The 26,258-nt window shown below is 35.3% G+C and overlaps 1 protein-coding gene across 1 annotated transcript in view; it reads left to right on the plus strand.

Annotated features, from left to right (window-relative positions):
* The window catches only part of DNAH7 (dynein axonemal heavy chain 7), a 213,555-nt gene that overhangs the window by 164,802 nt on the left and 22,495 nt on the right, over window positions 1-26,258 (plus strand). The window contains 8 exon segments of the mRNA XM_033111796.1: window positions 59-394; window positions 5,622-5,748; window positions 6,613-6,807; window positions 8,635-8,727; window positions 14,102-14,278; window positions 16,492-16,653; window positions 18,855-19,055; window positions 23,004-23,165. Coding sequence (XP_032967687.1) covers window positions 59-394; window positions 5,622-5,748; window positions 6,613-6,807; window positions 8,635-8,727; window positions 14,102-14,278; window positions 16,492-16,653; window positions 18,855-19,055; window positions 23,004-23,165 — 1,453 coding nt within the window.

Below are 26,258 nucleotides of genomic sequence, written 5' to 3' on the forward strand. Positions count from 1 at the left end.
CGTGAAGTGATTTTTAAATGATTTCTTCTTCTTCTGAGAAAATTGTGTTTTATTCCAGGCAGTTAAAAGAAATAGAAGACAAGATTTTAGAAGTTCTTTCATCTTCGGAAGGCAATATATTAGAAGATGAAACTGCTATTAAGATATTATCTTCCTCCAAGGCTTTAGCTAATGAGATTTCTCAAAAGCAGGAAGTAGCCGAAGAGACAGAGAGAAAGATTGATACCACCCGCATGGGCTATCGTCCTATTGCCATTCATTCTACTATCCTGTTTTTTTCTATTGCTGATTTAGCTAACATTGAGCCCATGTACCAATACTCGCTGATCTGGTTTATTAACCTTTTCATCTTGTCTATTGAAAATTCAGAGAAATCAGAAATTTTGTCAAAAAGGTATGTAAAAGAAAGACTAATGAATGCTAATACTAACTAATTAAAGCATGAGAATTAAACAGTTCTTGGTGACTTTCATTATTTCAGAATGGTGTGAGCATTATAGCCACTAGGTAAAATGAACTTGATTAATCATTATACCAGAAATAAGTGTGAGGGTTAGAAATTGAACAGATGTGACCAAATTCAGTCTGCTAAGAAATTGTTTACAGAGATATAGAATTATAATGTAATTCTAAAAAGAAGAAACAGTTACCTCATTTTATCATTTGAAAAACGTGTTTATGATTGTAGGTATGGAAAGAGTAGTTAATACCCCTAACAGATATTACTCTTACCGTCTGTAAGCTTGTGTCCCAAAGGTTATTAATTCATATTCTGATATACACATATATAAAATTTGTCAAGTAACAGGGTTTTAAAAAATTCCCTGTTTTGATTATATGTGTTATTCTTATTTATGTAAGATACCTTATTTTACTCTTGGCTATTACAATCAGTAATGGAATTAAGAGCTTACTTAATAGTACATCTGTGATAGAATAAAATTCATTTTATCAGTGAGATAGATTTTAGTTTGGTATTAAAACATGTTTTTAATGGAGTATAACATGAAATTACTTCTTGAATAAAGAAAATAACTCATTGTAACCTTTGCCCTTTATAGCTTTATTGATCAGTATGAAGGTAGGTACCTCAGTTTCTTGATTTTTCATATCCAAAGGAATCAATACTTATCACTTGAAGTTAAGAATTATTTTTTAGAAATCCACAATGTTAATCTCTTGAAATCTGAGATTCCTTTCATTTTCACATTGAATTCCTTTCATTTATCATGGCAGAATTTTGCTGAATTTTGAATATCCTTAGAATAAGCAACTTTTTGTTTTAGCATTCATTATTTTTTAAGCTTGAATATGAGGCTAATAAAGGTATAAGACTGACACTTGGATTAGCAAACAATTTTTCAGATGTCTGCCCAGGAGAAAGAGAAGAGAGCAAGGGAGGAGAGGGTATCTTCAGGGAACAAATGCATGATGGTAGAGTTTAAACTTTATTTTTATATTTTGATATTTGAAAATGTTTAGTTTATTTCTCTGTTTCTTGCATTATCTGAGCTTTTCAAGATTAGCAAGGATTACTGAAATACAGAAAATAAGTTTTTAGTGACCTGTCTTAGAGAAGTTCGCAGCCATTTGCATTGTTAGTTAATTGAACAAGTATGTCTGGTTTTCACACTAAAATCTGAGTTCCCTGAGGCAAGAATTTTTTTTTTAATATTTCCAGAATTTATCACAGTGCCAGTCAGAAGGAGTCACACAGTAAATGATATTTTGCTTTTCACTGAATTTCTTAATTTCTACCTTAGTTAAAATAACCACCAGAATGTTATCATTTTAAATCAAGGTATTTGCTGGAGTCTAGAGAAAAAAATTATTTTGCTCTGTCACTTAAAGGTATATTTTGTGTACAAGATTTGAAAATTGGAACAATTTTTATGCTTTAAAAATAATTATTTTTTATTATCTCTTTTTATAGCAAATTAGAACTCATCCACAGATGTGACATCTGTTTCTTTATAACTGTGGTATAGCCCCTTGCAATTTATAGAAAATGAAATCGTTTTACCCAGATATGAGACTTGGTTGAAATGTAAAAAACAAAAAGTGCTTTTTTCTTTTTAGTTAAAATTCTTTAATTTAGAAACAATAAAAATCATACGTATTGTTATCCTAAAAGTGTAATCTGGAACCAAAGAGTAAATAGAAAAAAAGTGTTTTGAAAATACATTTTATTTTTTGAGGTTGTCAATATATATACAGAAATATGCCAAAATCAGAAGTATTTGCTCAATGAATTTTCGTAAGTGAGCACACCTGTGTAATTAGCACCCAAATCAAGACATAGAACATTATTAACAGTACAGAATCCCACTTTGTGTTCCCTTCTAGTCACTAACCCCTCTCCCCCAAGGTAATAACTGTCCTGACTTCCAACACCATGGGTTAGTTTGGCCTGTTTTCGAGCAACGTGTGAATGGAATCATACAACTTTGTGTTAGTGAGATACATATTGTTTTGTACCGTGCAGTGGTTTATTCACTCTCATTGTTAAATAGTATTCCATTGCGTGAGTACATTGTTAGGGAAGTATACCAACAAAATCATCTCCCAATCCAGATTCTTTCCACAAAGTAATAAAGAAATAGTCTTGTTATTGAGTAAGCATTAAACCAGATTCTGATGTGCATCACAGGCAGTCCACTAAGAGATTGCAAAGATAGACATCTCATCCTAACTTTACCAGTTAATGGAGGTGCAGTGACCGTGGTAAAAACAAATGTCTGGTATCTTTATGACAGGAGGGCGTTTTGCAACTTGGAGCCAGGCGCAGACAGATAAGCCCCTACGCTCCCAGAAAAGGCCTAAGTGTTCTAAAGGATTTATATGCCTCTCAAAGAGGGGAGAAAGTACTTCTAACTTTTAAGGTTTCAAAAGTAAATGCTCTAAGAAAAAGGAGGGGAGGGGAATCTTTTTCCTTGTTTTCAATAGAGTGAATTAAAACTCTTATTTTTAATTTTTATTTGTCCTTACACAAATTATTCATTTACTGTTGAGGACATTCGGGTAGCTTCCAGTTTGGGAGTATTATAAATTTTTGCTGCCTTCAACATTCTTGTACATGGCTTTTGTATGTACACATTTCTGATAGGCATATATCCAAGAATGAAGTCAATGATCACAGGTATGCATGTGTTCCATTTTAGAAAATACTGCCAGAGTTCCAAAGTGGTACACCAAGAGAGAATCTTTTAGCCAGTCATGTTTAACCTTCTTTTCCTTATTTTTTTAAATAAAATAACAGTTTTCAATTAAGAAGCTAGCTCCCGTTTATAAATTAAAGATAGAATGAGTTCTCATAGGAATCATTTGTTTATCTGTCTATCATTGATAAACATCAGATAAGCTGTGGACTTGAGTCAGCTATTGGACTGTAGTATAGCTACACTAAAGACGTAAAAAAGCATGTGACTATTAACCCCAGACGAATAATTTGTTTTAGAATCTTAATATTGGTCTAAAATTCTCTCATTTCCTTTTACTCAGAGATAAGAATATATTTTATTTTGCTCTTCTGAAAGTTATTATTCATAATAATTATTTAAGTATGCAACCAAACATATATTATGGTGTGACTACTATAGTATATGCTATGAAATAGCCTTAATAATTTGGATCATCTTTTTTATAAAAATTGTAATGCATCAAAATTTATAGCAAAATAAATAAATAACTGTAGCAAAAAAAACACATAAGTACAAAAACAAAAATCTCAATAGGTTATAGCTTTGTGACATCTCTCCTCTCTCTCTTTTTCTCTCTCTCTCCCTCTTCTCTCTTCTTTCCTCTCTCCTCTCTCTTTCTAGGCAATACATGTAAATACACACAGACACACACACAAACACAGACACACACACGTTTCTTTCACTTCTACAAGATCTCTTTCCCCATGTTATGAAATACTCTTCTGAAATATAGTTTTTAGTAGCTACACAATATAGTATTTTATGAAGTACCATAATTTTCTTATTGTAAGACTTGTAAGTAATCTTCAGCTTTCGTATTATAAATAATGCTGCAGTAAATATTAATGTCCACATGATTATTTCCTTAGGCTAGAATCCAAAATTAGGACAAGGTGTTCAGTTCTTTCAGACTCCTGATATAAATGCCTTTCCTGGAAGGTTATTCAAATGTAGGAACAGGAATAATCTTATATGATTGTGTCATGCAATAACATTGAGAGTGATCATTTCATCCTCTTTTTCACTGTAGCAGATTATTAAAATATCATATTTTAATCTACATTTTAGCACTAAAGAGACCGAACTTGGATTTCTCATATGATTGACCCTTATAATCTTCCCTTCAACCTTCCTATCTACAAAAGGAAGTTTGTTTTAAAGTGCAGGAATTTTTATTTTATTCTAGAAAGACCAAACCTGAGTCACCCTGTATTAAGTGTACTATTACAGATAAGACAAATTAAATACCATGTGTGACAAGACCATATATTACCATAAAAATGGGGACATTATTTTAAATCTTCAAAGAATCCAACCATATTACAGTAGCTAGTTTCAAGGCCCTCTCTACCAAGCCCTTTTTCAGAGTTTTCAACTAGAAGTAAACTATATCAATTTGTTGTAATTTTCTTTATGGGAACGTTGGCAGGGATAAAATAGTTAAAGAAATAGGCTGGTAAGAAAAAAAATAGATCTGGGATGATCAGTACCTTAGGATATCAGTCTGGAAACAGCCAAGATATGATTGTACTGGTAGGTGGTGTTTTTTTTTTCCTAGACACATCATAGAACACCAATATAATTTTGCTTAATCATAATCAAACTATGCTAATTTTTCCTTCAGATAAATTGATCTGCTTAGATAGTTTGGGCCATTAATTCATGTCAATCATTAGCTCTCTACAAATGTTTTCAGCCAACTGTTTATTTCTATTGTAATTATTATAACCTATGTAATAAAATATTTTAAATTTTCTTTTCAATGATAGTTTATTTCCCTTATGAGATAAGTACAAATGCTTGAAATGTTATTTTCATGTTAAGAATTATTATGAATACAGATTGCATGTTAACATTTACTAAAATTTTGTTAGTTACAAATATTGTGATTTGCATATTTTGTCTATGTGGTAAAAAAAATGTAGTTTATTAAGTTTGTGATTTCTCCAGTTTGTAATGATTTATGAGCAGAGTAGCACATTACTAAACTTAATGTTAATTTAATAAAGGAACTATTAATTTTGGTCTGTTTAATATATAATATAGAATGTTTGAAAGTGTTTATGAAATAAGGAAGTAAAATTTTACCCCAAGAAATGTTTTATTATTAAAAATAGTCCACAGATCTTTAAACGTAATAGATTAATATACAATGCATTGACTTTTTACCAAAAGGAAGATTAAGTTTTAAAAAAATCAGTCAAAAATAAAATGCAATTCTACTGGAGTTTCCATATTGTGTAGCTCTCAAATTGGTGCATCCAGTTAATGATGATCCTTAATTGTTTGGGGGGGTGATTGACCAGAAAGCTTATTGGAATAACAGATATCTAAAGGGTTGATAATAGGTTTCCTTAAGAGCATTTTCTTTAAAGTACGATGCATTTTTATTTATTTACTTTTCTTTCTGTTGATCCTTAGGCTTCAAACTCTCAAGGATCACTTTACGTATTCCCTCTATGTTAATATCTGCCGGTCACTTTTTGAAAAGGACAAGCTACTCTTTTCCTTTTGTCTAACTGTAAATCTTCTGATACATGAGGGTGCGGTCAGTACTGTTTTAATTTGTAGGGGAAAAATCCATAATATTAACATTGATTCATTAATTTACTAATTTGTATGGGAATATATATTTTAAAAGTTGTAAATAAACAATATTATTATAATTATGGCAAAACATCACAACTGGACTGAAATATAAATTAAGAACAGAGTTCATTGTGTAACTGTTACTTAAACTTTTGTATGCTTGAATTTAAAATAAATCAGTTCCTATTAGAATCTCACATAAATATGCATATAAATTTACCAAATAGATTGACATAGTTATACCAATAGTATAAATGGTAATGTTTTTACGAACTTGTGCAAGTTAGTCAAATCTAATCACTTGCATTGAACAATACCTGTTGTGTAAATTCACTACTTTGTTTTTTTAAAATTTATTGATTTCATATGATGATATATTGGTTGAATTCTGAAAGTAAAAGGGCTTTATTCTTGCATTTTTTTGCAAAAGTTTCATAGCAGTACCTGATTATACTTGATGGGAAATGAATGAAAACATGGCAAATTGATGGCTTTCTATTTTCCCACAATTTTTAGAGCCTACAGAACTCTAAGCAGTCATTTGGAAAACATACATTCAAATAGAATATATTCAGATTTTCATACTTTAGATTAGTAATTCCAGAAGAGAATTATCAAAAAGTACCTTGCTAAAATGGAACTATTTTGAAAACTGATTTTAATGGATACATTGGTTTCTTAGTAATAAACAGTTATATCAGAATTTCATAGGAATCATACCTGAAATTACAAAATCAACAGTCAATTCTTTAAAATGATTGTAAATTTACTATATATGTGATGAACTCTTTTCTAACTCTTCATGCTACTTTTTTTTCAAAAGATTAATAAAGCTGAGTGGAGATTTCTGCTAACTGGTGGCATTGGACTGGATAATCCTCATACCAACCCTTGTACATGGCTTCCTCAAAAATCCTGGGATGAAATATGTCGACTAGATGATTTGCCTGCCTTGAGAACCATTCGTAAGGAGTTTATGCACTTAAAGGATGGATGGAAAAAAGTATATGATAGTTTGGTATGTTTTTAATTCTCTTGCCTATTCCAAAGTTTGTAAGTGGAGAAAATAATGTTAAATAATTTATTCTTATCTTTGAATCAAACAAGATTCAAGTAAGCTTTAAATAGCTGGTCAGATGTTAAAATCAAAGTTTAGGTTTATATTATCCCCACGTTCTGAATCAGTGGTTCTGTTTGAACTTCTGTTGAAATTCCTTGAAATGTGTAGAGATGCAAAAAAAGTTGCATGCTTCTTAAAAAATATTCTTTTAAAATTTCCATGCTAGGTTTTTATTTATTATCAACTTAGACTTTGGCAATTATGATAGCAGAATAGTTAAAATTTCACGCAACAACTATTGTTTAGATTTTCTGAATGCAGGATACGAGCTAATAAATAGTTTTGTCATCTGAGAAGAGGGAAAGGCTAATTATTCTCAATTATTTTTCACAAGACCCTATCTTGCTAATTGGAGTCTATTATAGTTAACACATACCATGACACTCACAGTTTCCCTTCTGGAATGCATGGAAATTGTTGGCTTCCCTAACTTTTTAGTAAAAGGGTTAAGATTGTGCAAATTCCCACTTATTTTTTTCTATTCCTTTGTTTCTACTCTCTTGACATTCGCTTTCCTTGGGTTTAATATCCAAAAGCTCAGTTTGGGAAAGTGAAGAGTACGAGGGAAACAAACAGATATGTGGAGAACATTTTTTAATCTGGTTACCTATTTGTTGTATTATATACAATAGTAAGATTGTTTCTACGCATGAATTCAAATAATTTGGACAGGATATCTTTTGGATCGCTCCTTGTTAGTAATAAAAATATATTTTCTAGAGACAAATAAGTTTTTGTGAGCGCTTCATTATAATTTGAAATAGAAATTTATTCACTATAGTGAAGCATGGAGATTTCTGATCTGAGATACTGCATAGCCTTCCCCGAAGTTTCAAAGGTACAAATGTTCTCCTTTATGATTTTTTTGTTTTGTTTTGTTTTGTTTTTGAAGGTTACCACCCCTCCTGGAATCTTTTTTTTTTTAATTTTTATTGGGGAATATTGGGGAACAGTGTATCCCTCCAGGACCCATCAGCTCCATGCCAAGTCACCATTTTCAATCTAGTTGTGGAGGGCGCAGCTCACTGGCCCATGCGGGAATCGAACCGACAATCTAGGTGCCATGAGCACTGTGCTCCAACTACTGAGCCAACCGACCGCCCACCAGGGGCTCAGCTCCAAGCTCAAGCCATTGTTTCTCACAAGTCCATGTGGGAATTGAACTGGTGATCTTGGTGTTATGAGCACCATGCTCTAACCAACTGAGCTGACCAGCTGCCCCCCTCCTGGAATCTTGATGTCTCTCTTCTTGTATATTTTTAGTACCGTAGCTCTCTCCTTCTTTGGGCTTCTTCTTTACTGTACACATTCTCAAATATCCTTTTATAAAAAGGATACCAAAATTGTTCAAAACAAGAAATAACATAATAAATTTTAGTACAATGCCCTTTTTTTTGTTGCAATGTTTATTTTTATAAATAGATGATGAGAGTAGTTGGTAGGTTCTTTTACATGCCTTTGAAGAATTAATGGGAATAAAACTCCATATATACTTTTTTTTCATAATATGGATCATTTTGTCCTAGTTTCGATTTCTTCATGGGATTTTAAATTTTCTTTTCATTATTTCAAAACTTTGCCCCAACCTAATAAATTTTACATTAGCATTCCGGATTTCAGTTAATCATTATGTTTTTCTCTAAAAATTGGTTTATAAATTCAAATACTGTTCATTTTAGAAGTAATCTCCAAAATAACATTGAATTATATCCACCATAATTTTAGGAACCGCATCATGAAGTTTTTCCTGATGTTTGGGAAGTTAAAGCAAATAAGTTCCAAAGGATGCTTATTATTCGTTGCTTGAGGCCGGACAAGGTAAACGTGGGCTTTAAAAGCAGCTCAATGATTCCAATTCCTCCTCTCTCCATAGTCAGCCAAACATGTATTTCCTTGTGTGTCATAGAGGAGATAAAGGAGGCTGGGGGAAATAACCCTACTTCCTTCTAATTGAGTCATTTTTTTAAAAGTTTGTATATTTATTAAAACCACACTAACTTCAGATTATATTTTATAGTTTATTTATTTTATGATTCTTCCTTTTTAAGTTGCTTCCCTAATTTCTCACAATCTACTTCCTTTATGTGCTACAATCTCATTTGTATTCCTATTATTTCAGTAAAATTAGTCAGTAGTGTTAATAGTTAATAGAACCACTGATGTACTAGAATTTGTGGTTCTTCAAATGCTACCCTTATATATAATTCTTTGTTGGCCTTTGGAAAGTTAATAGAATATTATTTTAAGGTATTTATCATTGCTGACTGCAAAAGAAAATGATCAATACTTTTAGTCCTACCTTCTTTAAATAATAAATTATATAACCAACGTAACAGCTCACCTGTTATGTCAGCAAATTTCAGTACTCAGTGACATCCTCATTTGTATTATTCTAGTCGATTGGGAAAAAAAAACAACGATTTACTTAAGAATAATGACCCACATCCACAGAGATACCCATAAACTCTGAAAAAACGCAGACATTAGTTATGTTGGAAAAAAAATTGAGGAAATATCCTAGTTGTCTATAATTACTACTCAAATAAAAGTAATACATAATTATTTCAAAACTTACTGTATTCACAATTTAAGTTGCTGAGGAATATAAGACAATACTTATATCCTGGCAACAAAAAAGAACTTAGATGGTGAAGACAACATATTTTTTTAAATGTTTTTATAGACATCACTGGTAATATGGGATGGAGGCCTTCTTTGTAAGCCATAGTCTGTTCAATGAACACATGTAATTCTTGCTTGACCGGGCAGTGTGTTCTTAGCCAGGGCCCCAGTATCTATTAGGCACAATGCCTAAGGCCCACAACCCTTTTAGGGGGTCCATGAAGATGTCATAATTTCTTTTAAGATCAGAAAGTATAATCCAGTCTGATTATACTTGTGCTTATACCAAAAGAATTGTAAAATGCAATTTTTAATTATTTTATCAACAAAGGGGCTCATGAAGTGTCTCGGGCCCCTTAAAGTCATAATGCTGCTCTGCTCTTAGGTCCTGGAAGTAATTACAGTTGTTTCAGAATCATTAGTAAACTGATGATGGAGGATGAAACATACCCTTGGTAGCCCTTTTAAAAAATGAATCTCCACCAAAACTTTAGGGATAAGTCTCAGAAGTTTTCAGTTCAAGTATCAAATACAAAAGAATATTAAATATTTCAAATTCCTGCCTACTATGGCTTCCTTCTTTAAAAATCTTTCATTAAAATTTTCAAAGGTTTTTACTCTGTTTTCTAAGCTAAAGACTGTTATACTAAAAAGACTCTGCATGAACCATTGACCATCTCCCCTCAATGTTTGAAAAACAAAGAAGCTTCTGTTCGTGTTTTATATTAACGTTTAATTGAAAGTGATCAATGAGCCATTTCCTTATTGCACAGTTTCATCTATAAATATCTTTTCCCCAGTTTTATGTTTTAAAGAATTTGACATTTTAATCTGAAAATACACTGTGTTACCAAATAGATCATACTCATATATTACTTTCCATATTCATTCTCTTTTTAAAGTGTTTTTGAGGGAGGTGGGGAGTTATAGTCAAGCTAGGGGGGGTTGTTTGTTTGTATGATTTGTTTGTTTTTAAATCAATTGAGGTTAAACTATGGTTTTATACTTCTCTTAGATACTCTGTGCAATACTGTAGTATCCTGTCTTGTAACTGTTTCCTATGTTTTCGTACATAACTCCTCTAGAGTTTTCCTTGGAGAGGTGGACAAGTATATAGACATTAATGCTTCTCACCAATATCTTCGATTTTCCACTACTTCTCCTCATACTCGAGGTGGGGGTATTGTAGCCATACACCTTGCTTTGGCCAATCAAATGTGAGCATTTAACTGCTAGTTGTGAGATTTTCCAGTGCACTCTGCCATCAAAATTGTGGAATCATGTTGATATTTAAGTGCCACAGCAGCCTGGCTCTCTGAGCCGTCACGGGCAGAGTTAGTTGCCCAGCACACCCAGACAACTTTGCAGGGCCAAAAAGCTATGCTTTTGTTGTGTTAAGCCATTGAGAACTGGGAATTGTTTGCTACTACAGCATAACTCAGTTTGTCCTAATTGATCCAATTGGCTAGTTACCATTATGTATTTCGCATCATAATCCTTAATATAAAAATACTTATTAATATGCTTTTACGTTATCTAGCAACCTCAAAACCTTCAATCTTGCTGTTACCAGGTACTCCAGTTTCTAGTGGTGAATTATTGATTTTGGGATATACATATTTTTAAATCTATATGGTGATTATGCTTTCAAAGAGTAGTTTTCGAAAGTAAAATAGTATTAGCGTAACCAGAGAAAGTGACAGTGCTATATGGAGCTACTATTTGGGCTAATAGTATATAGATTTTATTTCTTTGCAATTTCTAAGTCATGAGATCATATATATATATTTTAATATATATTTCCATATATATACATATATGTTTGTATACATATATAACACATATACATATATATGTGTATATATATACACACAGATATATACATATGTGTGTGTATATATATGTGTGTGTATATATCATACTCATATTACTGTATACACACACACACACACACACACACACACACACACATATATTTAGCCACCAGGAAAATCTGCAATTGCTTGATCTCTGGCTTATAATATACTTCGTCAGCACAATTTTTTTGGCCTCTTTTCCACTGCTCTCCACTCAAAACCAGCTCCTCCCAGTGGTAAGAAGCCACAAATGCCAAGTTCTTTAATGCTCTCCTTTGGAAAAATGTAGAAGATGCTCACTGATTCAGCAGTAGAAAAAGAGATGGGCTTACACTTTCCTTTAGAATTTAATAATTTATAGTGTTTTGCTTTGCAAAGAAACCTTTCAAATGGATAAATACTGAGCTAGGGAATGTTTTGAATCCATTTACAAAATGAAGAGCTTCTGGCTACAGTTCTCTCCTTCTGAATTTTAAAGAAAAAGCATATTAATCATCTTTCAATAAGAAACTTGTCAAGTACAAATTAATGTTTCTCTGACCTCAGATAAATCCTGTATGAACTTGTAATACATAGAAAAACATAAATGGAAGACCACAAACTTCTTTCCTGCCTTTTGGAAGATGGTTGCCTAGATTAGTCTGTAATTTTTGTTACTGACAGATTTCATTTTACAAACCGAATGCTGGCATAATCAGATTGCAGAAGCAAACCCAATCTATGACTTTGCAAACTGAATAGCTAACATAGCCTCATTTACCTTGGGAGTTACAGTTTAGTCTTGGAAGCAAACAAGTCTTGTTCAGTTTTAACATTAAAAAATAAAGCACTGACATTTGCCTCTGTTCACCCTCACGTGAGCACCCCTAGGTTGGTCGTGGGGTGCTAACAGAAGAGTCACTTCACAGCAGCCATGTTTTCATGTGAGCAGTGCCAATACAGCCCTGAACCACTCACAAAACGGGCCTCTTACAAGTCAAACTTACTAAAACTAAAGCCATGCACCTGAAAGGCTGGTACTTTTGTTTTCTTTGCAAAACTATAGTAAAGAAGTCAGCCTTGGGAGAAAAGAGGGTTTTTTTTTCCTTTGTTAGTTACTGTTGTTGTTAATCTAGTGAGAAAAGACCAGCTATAGGAAAAGAATAATGAGAAGGGCAAGGACAAGTCTTGGGCCAGACAGTTAAGATATTTTTAGTTTCTTGCAATAAGCTAGACATGTGTGCCCATTCAAAAAATCTGAAACTTGAAATATGTAGAAATGAAATTTATGTATAAGTGAATTTGTTATTCTGTGATTTTTGCTTAAGATTTCTGTCATTAGAGTCCCACCCTTACAAAAGGAAGCACCCTGAGTTATTTATCTATTCATTTGTTCAATAGATATTTATTGTGCACAATCAATATATCTGTCATCTTGTTAGGTAAGTTCTTGACATCACAGCACTTATAAATTTATTGTTTCTCTTCCCTACCCTTTCAATATATGAATGAATCTAGAAAAATAATGAAAAGGAATTTAAAAATCTAATTTAAGCCCAGATATTTTTTTCACTGTCAGCTCCCCACCCTCACACCCTCAGTCACACACACACACACACACACCCCAGGATCGACACTGTTCTAAGCCATTGTGACATGTCAATGATCTTTATTTACAAACCTTGTGTGAATAGATGTTCCAGAGAATATACAATTAAAGTTTGGAAATACTTGCAACTTTTTCCAAAGGAGACCATCTTCTGAGATATTTGGCATCTGCAGATTGCTCCTGCAGTTTGCTCCAAGTTCAGAAAAGTTGTAGGCTGGTGAAATTCCCAACCTAATTTGGAATGTTGTGCATACACCCCATTCCATCCTTGTGTTTGAGCAGGTATCCAGTTGGAATGGTTCTGAGGCCTTCAAAAATTATTTGTGTTTTTGTCACTCCATTCCTCCTCTTCTTGGGTTATGTTTACATAATTTGTTAAGCTGGGCACAGGGATACTTGTTTGTTAAATCTACTTTTATCACTTGTTTGGCTCACACCTGAGTCTGATTAGCTGGTGTCATTGCCCAGAAATGATAAATTAAAGACCCTTCATCAGAAAGAAGGAGTGATATATTTGAAGCTGTACCTCAGCTGTACTGATGAATACAATTCCATTTCACAACACAGAAACTCCTTAGCCATGGAATTCTGTTCTTCCTCAAACACGCTTCCGGAAAATGTGTAGACATGTTATCAGAAATTTCATGCAGTAGAGTTTTGCCTGTTTCTCAGGCGTATGGCTAGTGTTTCTTTTCACAGTGATTTTTAAAAAAATTTTGTCCAGTTATCTGTTCTTTCTTGATGGTATAGTATTGTATAAATCACAGTAAAATTTCTACTTTTAAGTTTTGGACTTTGGAACATAGTATTTTAAAACTTAAGTAAAAAGTTAAGGTTTCTTATATTCTTTATCCATTATGTGTTGAATACTCATTAAAAGGAAGAAAAAATGCCTTTGAATTTGCCTCTGGTGTCACTAACCACCCATCTTTCATTATTTAAATATTTATAGTTTTTTTTCTATCTAAAAGGCATTTATATAAAGCGATGCCTTTGACTCTCCATTAACATCAGTGAACACCCAAGTAAATGCCACTAGAGTCCTTTGTTTTGAAACACCCTGAACTTTTAAAGGTTTTAGACAGATTTTCAATACCTTTTCAAATATATTCTTTCTCCTTTCTAGGTTATTCCAATGGTGCAAGAATTTATAATCCACAAATTAGGGCGTGCATTCATTGAACCACCTCCCTTTGACTTATCCAAGGCATTTGCAGATAGCAACTGCTGTGCACCACTGATTTTTGTGCTCTCTCCTGGAGCAGATCCCATGGCTGCCCTTCTAAAATTTGCTGATGACCAGGTACCTTAACACAGATGAAGTTATCTGCATGCATGCGTGTGTGTGTGTATGTGTGTGTGTATACATATATATCAACACTTAATTATACTTAAAATGCTAAAGGGTGAGGAAAAAGTGAAAATTTATCACTCAGCCCTTGGAAGACTTGGGAGTCCAGAGGTTGATAGAGTCCCAAGAAACTGATACTTAAATGGTCACACTGATGTTAAAAATATCTCCTTATCTAAATAATAAAGCCAGAATTTGGGCTTGGGGGCATTAGCTTTTCTCCTACTTTGAGGAGGCGGGGGACTCTGTGACATAATTTGCACCAAAAAATGAGCTTGGGTTGATTTAACAAATTCAAGTCTGGACAGTGACCCTGGGTCTCTCTGATCCTGTGTCTTTCCCCAGTCTCTAAAGGGGGACCTTCCTTGACTTTCCAGAACAATCATATATTACCGTCGCTTTACCAGGTTGTGTTCTAATATTTATGTTTGTAGGCTCTAAAAATTATTGAAATGAATTTACTGTAATTTTTCGTATATCATACAGCCTAGAACAAGAAAATAGTAAACAGGTCATTGGGATTTTTTATTTGATTTTTTTTCCCTTTTGGTCTAATCCAAGTAACATTGAGTGGTAATAGTGCTGATATTTATAAAACCACCACCACCACTTGTATTGAGTGCTTTGTATATACTGTTAATTTTGCTATCTATACCTGTTATACCCACTTTCTACTTTAATTTTTACAGCAGTCCTATGAGCAAAATCCTCAGTTTACAGATAGGGATATTAAGCATGGAGCGATTAAGTAGCTTTTCAAAGGTCACATAGCTAATTGGTTAAAATACTCTTCACTAGACCAGTTTATATTTTAATATCCCATTTCTTGCATCAGATGTAATTCTTAGATACTAGATGATTGGCTGTAAAACATAGCACTTACTGTTGGTTAAAAAAGTACAGGAGATGAGGTCTGAGATGTACAGAGGGACGAGCTCACGTGGGGACTTTGTAGAATACATTCAGGACTTTACGGTAGGACGATAGCGTGTTGAGCAACAAAGTGACATGATCTGATCTGTAATTTATAAAGGTCATTCTAACCAGAGTGAGGAGAATCGATTTGAGTGATACAAAATGGAAGCAGGACACTAGTGAAGAGGGGCATTGACAGTCCAGGAAGAAGAATGGTGGGTAGGGCTAGCGTGGAAGTGATGAAGATGGCTAGAAGTATGCATTTATGTGGGACTCACTCTGCCCAAATCACCACGACCTTTCTGAGCCTTGAGACCTCCCAGTTCCTCTCCATTTTTCTTCCCACATTATACATTGTGATTATTGTCTGGCCCCTGCGTAGGACCGCTCAATGCGTTGTCTTCACTGGCTGCCTCCCACTTTTCCCAGAAAGAGTAGTATCTAGTTCTGTTTTGTTTCCCGCCTCTTCTACTGCCAGTGTTGATAAACCACGGACAGTCAGACAGGGCTCAAGACTCTATTCTTGCGCTACTACCGCAACTCAAAGCCTTTTCCCAAGAGGCATTCACGTGGGGGGTCAGGGGGTCACAGACACCATGTCCAGAAGCTGCAGAAGAATCCAGATATAAGAGAAATGAATCCCAGGCAAACAGTCCCACAGAATTCTTTAAAGAAACTTTCAAATGGGAGTTAGGGGTCAATGCTTTTTTTTTCCTCTGAATTTTATGCAGTAGCCAAATTAGTTACAATATAATTAGGCAAAGATCTGGAAGAAACAGGGCAAGTTCATGTGTCTATTCATAGTTTTCTTTTCAGCTTTGGATTTTAGGAGTTGTTGCATAACATCCGGACCCTTTCACCTCCTCCTCGTGTTAAAAGTCTTCTGAATTTCTTTTTCTTTCCCTTATCTCAACAATCAAAGACCTAACAGAATTTTCCATTTATTACCAGGACTGTTTCCTACATGAATTGACCTGCTTTTTATCTAAGTAGTTGCAGGATCCTTAATCAGTAAGAATTTTTTAGGGCTGCATATGTTCAGACCTTTGGAGGATGCTACATAATTAAATTTGAATATACCTAATGTTAACATTTCCTGTAATAATAGTATTGATTCTTCTTTCACGTCCTTATTTTTCTTGTACACAGGGATATGGGTACATAATTAAATTTGAATATACCTAATGTTAACATTTCCTGTAATAATAGTATTGATTCTTCTTTCACGTCCTTATTTTTCTTGTACACAGGGATATGGGGGATCAAAACTTAGCTCTTTATCTCTTGGTCAAGGCCAAGGGCCCATAGCTATGAAGATGTTAGAAAAAGCTGTCAAGGAAGGAACATGGGTTGTTCTTCAGAATTGTCACCTTGCCGCCTCTTGGATGCCAACCCTCGAGAAAGTTTGTGAGGTAAAAATGCAAGTTTCTTTTTTTATTAGGTTGTGGTCTCTCACTATAATTAGTGATATACATACCATCTAAGTAACTCCATTCCTGTCCTCTGATTGGGAGGGTTGCCGGTGAGTAATGTGGCTGGATTACAGGAGGGATGGGCTGGCGTTGGGAACTAGAGGACTGACTAGAGAAGAGCACATATCAGACTTTGCTGAATCCCTCCTAATAGGGGCAGAGGCCCTTCCAGTGAGTTGGAAATATCCGTAATTCAGAGGAGCAGCCTCAAAGATGACTGTAAACCACAGGATGGACAGGAACCAATTTACTTTTTATAGCAGTGAACCAAAAACAACGAAGGAGGCTTTTCAGGGGCAAATTATGTGGCCACTCTAAACCAAAAGGCATCATGATTTAACTGTTCTTTAATTCACTTCTCACCCACTTAGCCAGTGATCCTGCCACAAAAGGGTTCTCCATCTACCCTCTTTGTACTGGGTCACGGTACTTCTCAATTTCTGTGGGCAGAAATTCCAGGAAGAAATCCCATTCAGCTCAAATGAATAAACAGCAAACTCGGTACTTGATTTCAACAAACATAGATAAAATGTGTCCTCTGTAATTACCTGTGACTCTGGCCCCTTCCTAACTCACAGTCCCTCAGGCTACTAAATAACGAGGGCAGTGATATAACTCGCACTATCCAGATATTCAGTTGAAACTTTAAGGAGCAGACTGTACTTTTCTTTATGCCGCTTGTTCCTGTTTTGTCCGTATCTCCCAGTAGGATGTAAGCGACATGAGAACAGTGACTTCGTTTTGTTCTCCGCTTTACCTCCAGAACCTTGATTAGGTCCTGGCGAGACGCTCCATCAGTGTTTACTGCAGTAGTGAATGAATATTGCTTCATCGTTTAAAACCTTTCAGGGACTCCCCAAAGCATGCGCGACGAAGTTCAAACCCTCATCGTGGCTTATAACACCCCCTTCGTTTGACCTTTGCCTACCTCTCAGGTTTCATCTTTGGCCACTTTCCATCTTGATGTCCGTGCTCTGGCCATTTGACCCTCTTTCATTTTCATGGTATAACACACTTTCTCAAGAATATAAGCCATTATAACAGGTGCTGTTTCTAGCTGAAAAACTGTTTTTCTATTATTTGCCTTACCAACATCTCCTCATACTTTAGGCCTTGTATTAGAGTTTTTATATTTGTCCCTGTTTCCTCATGGTTCCTCTGTCTCCTGTGAATTATATCATAGTATGAGCCAATCTGAGAGTCATTTAAGAGAGAGAACAGTCTCTAATGGATGGTGGACATGACTCAAAGCCCAGTGAGTCCTGTTGCTTAAGTCACCAGGCATCTAGGGCAGATGGAAGGAGAAAGAAATGGTGCCCTCACCATTTATTAAAGAACTGAGACACTTATGCATCCTTCCTAATTCAGTCACCCCCACCCCTTCACCACATGAATGCTCAAAACTTTTTTTACTAATAGAGATTTGCAGTTTTAAAAACATAGATACCACTGACATGGACAATTGGGGAAGGTAGCAGTAGGGAGTGAGACTGAATAGGAAGAGAGGGAAGGGCCCCTGATAATGATTGCTCATCTGTACAGCCAGCCTTCAGGACAGCGCTGAGTGTTCTGTTATCCTCTATAATGCAGGCCTGACATTTCCCTTAAACAAATAAAGCTGCTAGTGATATGCTTTTATGCTTCAAGACATACCAGTTCTCTTCACCTTGCCAGATGCTCTTTTCTTTCCATCCCTGCTTGGTTTAATATTAACATATCCAAGTGTGTTGCTTTTTCTCACACCATGGCTATAGCAAAAAGAAGGGATTATTCTTAGCCAGCTCTAGGGCAGAGAATTATTTCTATAAATGTTTCAGCAACATCAGTGAAGATACAGGATTTTTTTGGAATGTCTTTATCTTTATTTTAGCCAACTCTGAATTATGTAACACCTCTGTAAACTTTGCAGTCGTATGATTTAATTGTATCAAAGAAAATGACAACACTCTGGGCCTTCTCAATGCAGTATGTTGTTCCTGGGACAGAATCATGTTGTAAGCCTGATTTGCCTTGTATTGCAGCTATAAGCTTTATTTTGTAAAAATGTGTCCTCCCACTTCCAGCCCATTCCAGGCACATGTGATCTGGAGACGTCTCATTGATTTTATGTTTGCTTTTGTATCTGATTTCTTTTCCTGCAGGAATTGAGCCCAGAATCAACACACCCAGATTTCCGAATTTGGCTGACAAGTTACCCATCTCCAAATTTCCCTGTGTCTGTACTGCAGAATGGAGTGAAAATGACCAACGAAGCACCGAAAGGTTTACGAGCTAATATCATTCGATCGTACCTCATGGATCCGATTTCTGACCCCGAGTTCTTTGGCAGCTGCAAAAAACCTGTTAGTAATGGCTAAGTCTTGTTACCTCAGCCCTGTAAAGCAATTCGAGTGGCCCCTGGTGATCATGGATGTGTGTGCTGAGTAAAACTACAAATTAAATAGGCCTCCTGCACTGCAGTGCACTGGGTTTTGATTACTGATTATTGACTGTGCTGAAGTCAATTTTATTAATATTTTATTTTAATTTTACTACCAGCCTCATTCCTGCTCAGCTGAGATCTTGTGGGGTGTCATTAATAATGTAGCTTTCTATTTAGAAAGTCAGCTGTAAGCCATTCCCAGTACAGATCTGCAAGGTTGGAGAATCTTGTTTCAGGATATTAACCGAGCTCTTTGCTATTTGGAGCCATATCTTTAAATTAAAATATAAAAATATTTTCTCCATATAACTATAATGAGAGCCGAAATGATTTTACTCCTTGATTGATGGGACTCATAAGGGTCTTTTTTAGCATCACCAGGCAAGCAGGGAAGCCACCCACTGCTTTCATGATTAGAATTCTGTGTGTGAATGTCTGTGACCTAAAATTGTTTCACAGCGTTTTACCATAATTAAAAATGGAAGAGTTTCTTTTTAAAAGGGGTTATGAACCTCGGTAAGTTTTTGCCATTAAAAAGCTCACACTCTTGATGTCGAAATATGTTTTAAGTACACATCAAAAGAAAACATTAAAAATAAAGAAGTATTTTCATTAAAAAAGTCTTGGGTACTAACAAGAAAAAGAAAAAGAACAAGAAAAAAAGCACCTATATTTAAAACTAAGTCAAACCTTATCCCAAGCTTCTAAGTAAGACCTGCTGTATGACTAGTTTTTGTATTGATTAGGCCCAGAAAGAACAGATTACTGCCAGACCAGATACATGTATTAGCTGGGCAAAAGACTTTTGCAAAATTTTACTCCCTTTCTTCTAGATCCAATGGTCTTTCCAGCGGTAGTCACAAATTTTGGAAGTCCAGGCTTTTATGATCCACAGTCTAAACTAAAACCCAAATCTCCTCAAATGCCAAAGCAGCACATCATAATTTTTCTGTTTCAACTTTTTATTTGGCAATAATTTTAAACTTACAGAAAAGTTGCAAGTATAACAGTTGCACAGTGAACGCCCCTAGGCCCTGTACATTCACCTTCTGCTACTATTATACCATTCGCAGGTAAGTTAGATATGTCATGGCCCTTTATTCCTAAATAAATATTTCATTGTATATTTCTTAAAAATGGAGATATTATCTTATCCTGGTGCAGTTACTAGTTTAGAATACACTATTGTATCTAATCTACCATTTATGTTCAAAGTTTGTCGATTGATTCAGTAATGTCTGTTAGAGCGTGTCCCTGCCCACTACAGGATTGGTCTCAGGTTAGCATACGTTTAGTTGCCATGTCTCTTTGCCTCCTTTAATGTGGAATATTTCCTCAGCCTTTCTTTGTCTTTGATGACATTGACATTTCTGAAGAATTTATCTCCCCCCACCTTTTTTCAATAAAACATTTAATATTTTGGACTTGTTTGATATTTCCTCATGATTAGACTCAGGTTATGCACTCTTAGCCAGAATACTATGTAGGTGATATCGTGTCCTCAGGGTATCACACTGGGGGGCACATGATGCCTGGTTATCCTTCATTGATGATACTACTTTTGATCATCTGGACAAAGTGTTGTCATATTTCTTCATTGTATAATAGCTGTTTTACCCGTTGCAACTAAAAATCAGTCTATAGGGAGCCATATTAGGACCATGCAAATAGCCCGTTTCTCATCAAAACCCACAACTCCCCCAGCCTAGTAGCGACTGTGGATTCTTGCCTGAACCAGTTATTTCCTATGACAATTCCAACTCTAGCACTCCCTCCCCATTTGACACTTGGCATTCTCCTGTCAGCAACAGCCCTCCCTTGTCCTCCATTCATTTATCTATTATTGGTATGAACTCATGAATTTCTTGGGGTTTGTTTTTTTTCCAATGGTTTACAATTCATTATTATTCCTTAAATGTTTTGCTCAAATTTTCCCGGATTTGGTCAGTGCTCCTTCAAGATGGCTCCTCTGTACTTGGTATACGTACTATCATTTAAAAATTTTATATATAAAATTTATTATTAGTGTCCCTCTTATTTTCTGGCATAAGATGCTCCAGGATCATCTGTATCCCCGTCTTAGAACCAGACATTTTCTAAAGAGTCCTGGTTCCTTTTTTAATAGGGAGCGGTGTTAGATCTAGGTCTTGATCTAGGTGCTAGATGAGCTCATTGCTACTGCATTGTCTTTGGTTCTTGGCCCTTTCGGTGGAAAGAGCTTAGGAATATATACGTGTACTTACACACACATGTTCATATATACAAATATATATATATATAAATAACGTGTTTCCCCCAAAAATAAGACCTAGACGGACAGTCAGCTCTAATGCGTCTTTTGGAGCAAAAATTAATATAAGACACAGTCTTATTTTACTATTTTACTATAAGACTGGGTCTATAATAAATACAATATAATACAGTATAATATAATATAATACAATACAATACAGTAATAATATAATATAATATAATATAATATAATATAATATAATATAATATAATATAATACAATACAATATATAATACCGGGTCTTATATTAATTTTTGCTCCAAAAGGCACATTAGAGCTGATTGTCTGGTTAGGTCTTATTTTCGGGGAAACACAGTATGCGTGCATACAAACAAGTATGTGAGCACATACATACTCATATATGTATTTTAGAAGTAATGAGTTCGTAGCAATACCTACAATTTCAGTCCATTCAACCCAGGGATTTTTCTTGTTTTTCTTCATTCCATACTTATATTTCCCTTCTTCTACAGTGAGAAACCTGGCTTCTACAACATCAACACATTTACTGATTTACTCAGTAATATATCTGAAATAGTTCCAGAATTAACAAAGCATGCTTAACTTTATTTTCCTCCACCTCTCTGGTTAAATTTATGCTACTGTACTTTTATCTTCTACTCTCCCTTTCATTTGACTTCGCAGGGGAAACTTTCCCTGTCCTTGGATAACACTCTGGACAGCCTCATGGCTTCTCTGGCCATTGTCAGGTAATACAATGACCTATAGTCATTTTAATTTCCAAAGCCAACCTTGATTCAGAAATTAGAAAGTACCATACAAAATATTAATCAGTACTTCAAGTTTTATTCAAAATGTTTCTCCCCAGTATCTCACGTCAGACCGATAGCCAGTGAGCTTCATTCTGTTGGGAAAAGAGGATGGAGTCGGCATCCTTTCTGTGTCTCCTCCTGCCTGTGATAGCTGCTGGTATTAACCTCTCCATTCAGAGTGTGGGCAGGGGCGAGGCAAGGAGGGGCAGACGTTCCTGCTCTGGGCTGCCAGTGCTTGGAGATCTCTGGACTTGACACTTGTACTTGGGGTTTAAAGCTGACTTTTTCTCTTGTGAGTTCTTTTATGGGTTCTCCTTTGGCTGTCCTGCTGGACTCCTCCGACTGTAACCCCATCGTCCTTGTCCCCAAAAGTGAAAATTTATTTCCTTACCAGTAAAATCAAATCTGAAGCCTGTTCAGGAAAGATTTCTGTGGCATCCTGCTTTCAAAGAAGTATGTTCTCAGCATTGAATATTTACTGTATTATAAGTCTCACTGGAAAATCAAAAGTATTTAAACTTTAAAAAAAAGAACAAAGATCCATATGTACATCAATTACCCAAAACACTATCCTTAATTTAACTACTTTATTTTGACTCTAACTCTGGACTCCTTTAACTTTTAATTAAATCAAAACCTGTTTCATGTTAAGTATGTAGAAATATACTTCATTCGGTTTTTGTTATACTTCGGGATGGATATATTTATAAGCAAAAGTAATTAATTACATTCTAAAATATAGTCAGTGCAATGCAATGTTAGGGAGGAAATAATGATGTGGCACCATTTCGTCTCATTACAGGAGGAATTCAAGAAATTACTTTATGGCCTCTGTTTCTTTCATGCTTTGGTACAAGAGAGAAGGAAATTTGGACCCCTGGGGTGGAATATTCTTTATGAGTTCAATGAGACTGACCTGAGAATCAGTGTACAGCAACTCCACATGTTCCTGAACCAGTATGAGGTATCGTAAAAATCACAGCAAGGACGTTACCTATTTTGCTCTTTAACATGTTGTAAATGTTCATATAGTAAGCAGGGACTTCTGATTAATTCCTACTCTTATAAAATGAATAGCAGGACGGTTCCCAACAGCTTATTAAGTCGTGCTTTATTATAACAGGACACTATAACCTATATTAGGTAGTTAGGATGTCAGTTTGTCTATTAGAAACCTGTATTTTATCGTTTATTTTGACACATAAACATCTATGGGAATCTGAAAAGTGATCGTATTGTACTTATTTTGAAAAAAATTTGAGAAGATCATAAATTAACAAGGCTCCAAAATGAAAAAAACAGACTGATTTCCTTCTGTTCTAGAGAATCACTTGTTTTTTAGAGATATGTCATTGTTCCACAGAGGATGAGGTGCTTGGGACTTAATAAATAGGTTTTCAGGTAAATAATGTGGAGAAGCAATAATAAAAAGGTTTTTTAAAAGTGCAAATAATGTACACAAATACCAAATGATTATGTTGTACATCTGAAACTAAAATAATGTTACATCTCAATTACACCTCAATTTTTTAAAAAATGCAAATAGATTAAAATGTTTGGTTAACTGTAGGTGATTTGGAACATTCTTGTATGCCATGCTAACTGATTTGGGGAGTTATTCTATTGCTACTGATGTGCTTGCAGGAGAATATTTGCATTTTAGAAAGATCATTCTAGCAGCCAAGAGAAGAGGAGATTAGAGGAGAGGGCCTTAGATGACAGACCAGTTTTAGATGATGTCAGTTGAATTGTGTGAGATTGGAATTATGTTGTAGTTCCAATCCGTGGCGTCTCAGAATAGGACCTTATGGGGAATGGGTTGTTGCAGATGCAATGAGTTAGGCTGAGATGAAGTCATACTGGAGTAGAGTGGGTCCTTAATAGAATATGATTCATGTCATCATAAGAAGAAGGCGATTTGGACACACAGAGAGAAGACAGCTGTGTGAAGAGGGAGACAGAGGTCAGAGTTATGCTGCCACAAACCAAAGAACATCTAGGGCAACCAGAAGCTGATAGAGGCAAGGAAGGATCCTCTTAGAACCTTTGGAGGGAGTGTGGACCTGCCAACACCTTGATTTCAAAAATCCAGCCTCCAGAACTATCAGACAACACATTTCTGTTGTTTTAAGCCACCTATTGGCAGCCCTAGGAAATTAATACTGACCATCATGATAACCCAGGCAAGAAATGATAAGAGTTTAAAGAATTTGAGCTAGGATGGAAAACATGGTAGAGATACAATAAATATGCAGGGAAAAGGATTGCAAAAACTTAGATATTAAATGGTAAAGGAAGAGGAGGAAGTCTCAGGTGATGTTAGTTTTCTGTTCTGGATTGGTAGCAGTACCATTCATTAATCCAGGCAAGGAATAGTACCAGGAATTAATAGGTAAATAATAGGTGCATTATATACCTGGGTGACTGGAAAATTCTTCAGCCCTCCTACATTTTAAAGATCTGGAATGTCCAGGTGGAGATATATAATAAGCTCTGGGCATATAGTTCTAAAGCCCAAGAGAAGAGAGGGAGCACAAAACAGAGATTTGCGAGTTGTTAGCATTAGGAGAAGCCTGAGAGCACCTGAGATTTAAAAGGGAGGCCTTGTAGCATAAGAAGAGAACTAAAGAACTACTGTTGGTGAACACCCAGTATCAATGGGAAGAGAGAGGACAGAGGCGTGGGAAATACAGACTGAGCAGCCAGGAAAAAGAGCAGGGGAGACCGTGCTGAGTAAATAGGGAATGTCAGGACTCGTCCATCCTATCAAATGCTATGGAGAGAATCTTTTAATAACATTCAGGACTGATTGAACTGATTTCTTGTACTAACTGACAGTTCAGCAGTGCTTCTCATTCCCACAGCACAGTAATTATATAGCAAACTTTGACAAAACTGCTACTCATTCATCACATATAATTCATCAAGACTTAAAGAGAGATTCTTTCAGGAATGAGAATTCACAGTTCCCTCTGATATTATTAAGTCTAATGTAATGCTTCTTCAGGATTCAACCTTTTTTTCTTAAAACTAAATAATCCAGTGTCTTGACAAAGAAAGCAATCAGAATTAAACTCTCACATGCACACACACACTAAATAAGCCTAGACCAACAACAGTTGTGGTCATCAAGAGAATGAATAGGATGAGGAAATCAAATAAAAGAGGGATGCACTAAACTCCACTTGAACATTTGAATAGGTTTATGGTTACAACAGATTTAGAATCCCGAGACCTCCTAGAGCTTCTAGCTCCTGAGTAGGTCCAGTCAGCTCTGGCTATAGAACCAAATTTATATGGTCTAATTCTAATTTCCTGTGAGTAACCCCGTGCCTTGAAAATGTGGCCTTGGTAGGTTCCCCCCAAGAATGTGTAAAGAGGAAAAGCAAGCTATTGGGGAGGTGATATCAATAGGGAAACTTCTAGCATTCTAGAGGAATCAAACACTAATAGGAACTTGAAGAAACAAAGATTTCACGAAAGTAGTCTTTGGTATACAAGTGTTGGGGCTGACAAACACCATGAGCCCTGATTTCTAGTTAGGGGCTGGCAGTGCATGGGGCTGATGTAAAGTGATGTGCTCTGTAAAAATAACAGACCGAGGAGTAATGAAAACATTTGGAAAAGAAGCAGAATGAGGAATGATTATCTTACGGAATCCTGTTTCTGCTCCCTTTTTTCCATTCTGTGCCTGCATCAAAGTAATAGAACCACCATCCACTCAAGCTGTAAGCTTCTGCTCAGAAGGAGAGCAATTTTGTCAAATCATGAGCCGCTAGACTACATGGTGATTTTGTTTACTCTTGTATCCCCAGATCCTAAAACAGTGTAGATAGTAGATAGTGGATGGCTCAGTTAGTGTCTGTTTAATGAATAAATCACGATTAGTGGAAAAATTTTCAAGCTCTTAAAAACAAGAATGGCAACATAACTACATGTAGAAATTAGGCATAGTAATTACAGCATGTTAAGTGAATAGGAAATGAAAGATGTATTCAATAAATGTTAGAATAATTGGTTAGTTTCTATTAGGAAAAATTAAGTGAGGTTCTTCATA

Source organism: Rhinolophus ferrumequinum, chromosome 8 (assembly GCF_004115265.2).
Source record: "Rhinolophus ferrumequinum isolate MPI-CBG mRhiFer1 chromosome 8, mRhiFer1_v1.p, whole genome shotgun sequence".
Taxonomy (NCBI): domain Eukaryota; kingdom Metazoa; phylum Chordata; class Mammalia; order Chiroptera; family Rhinolophidae; genus Rhinolophus; species Rhinolophus ferrumequinum.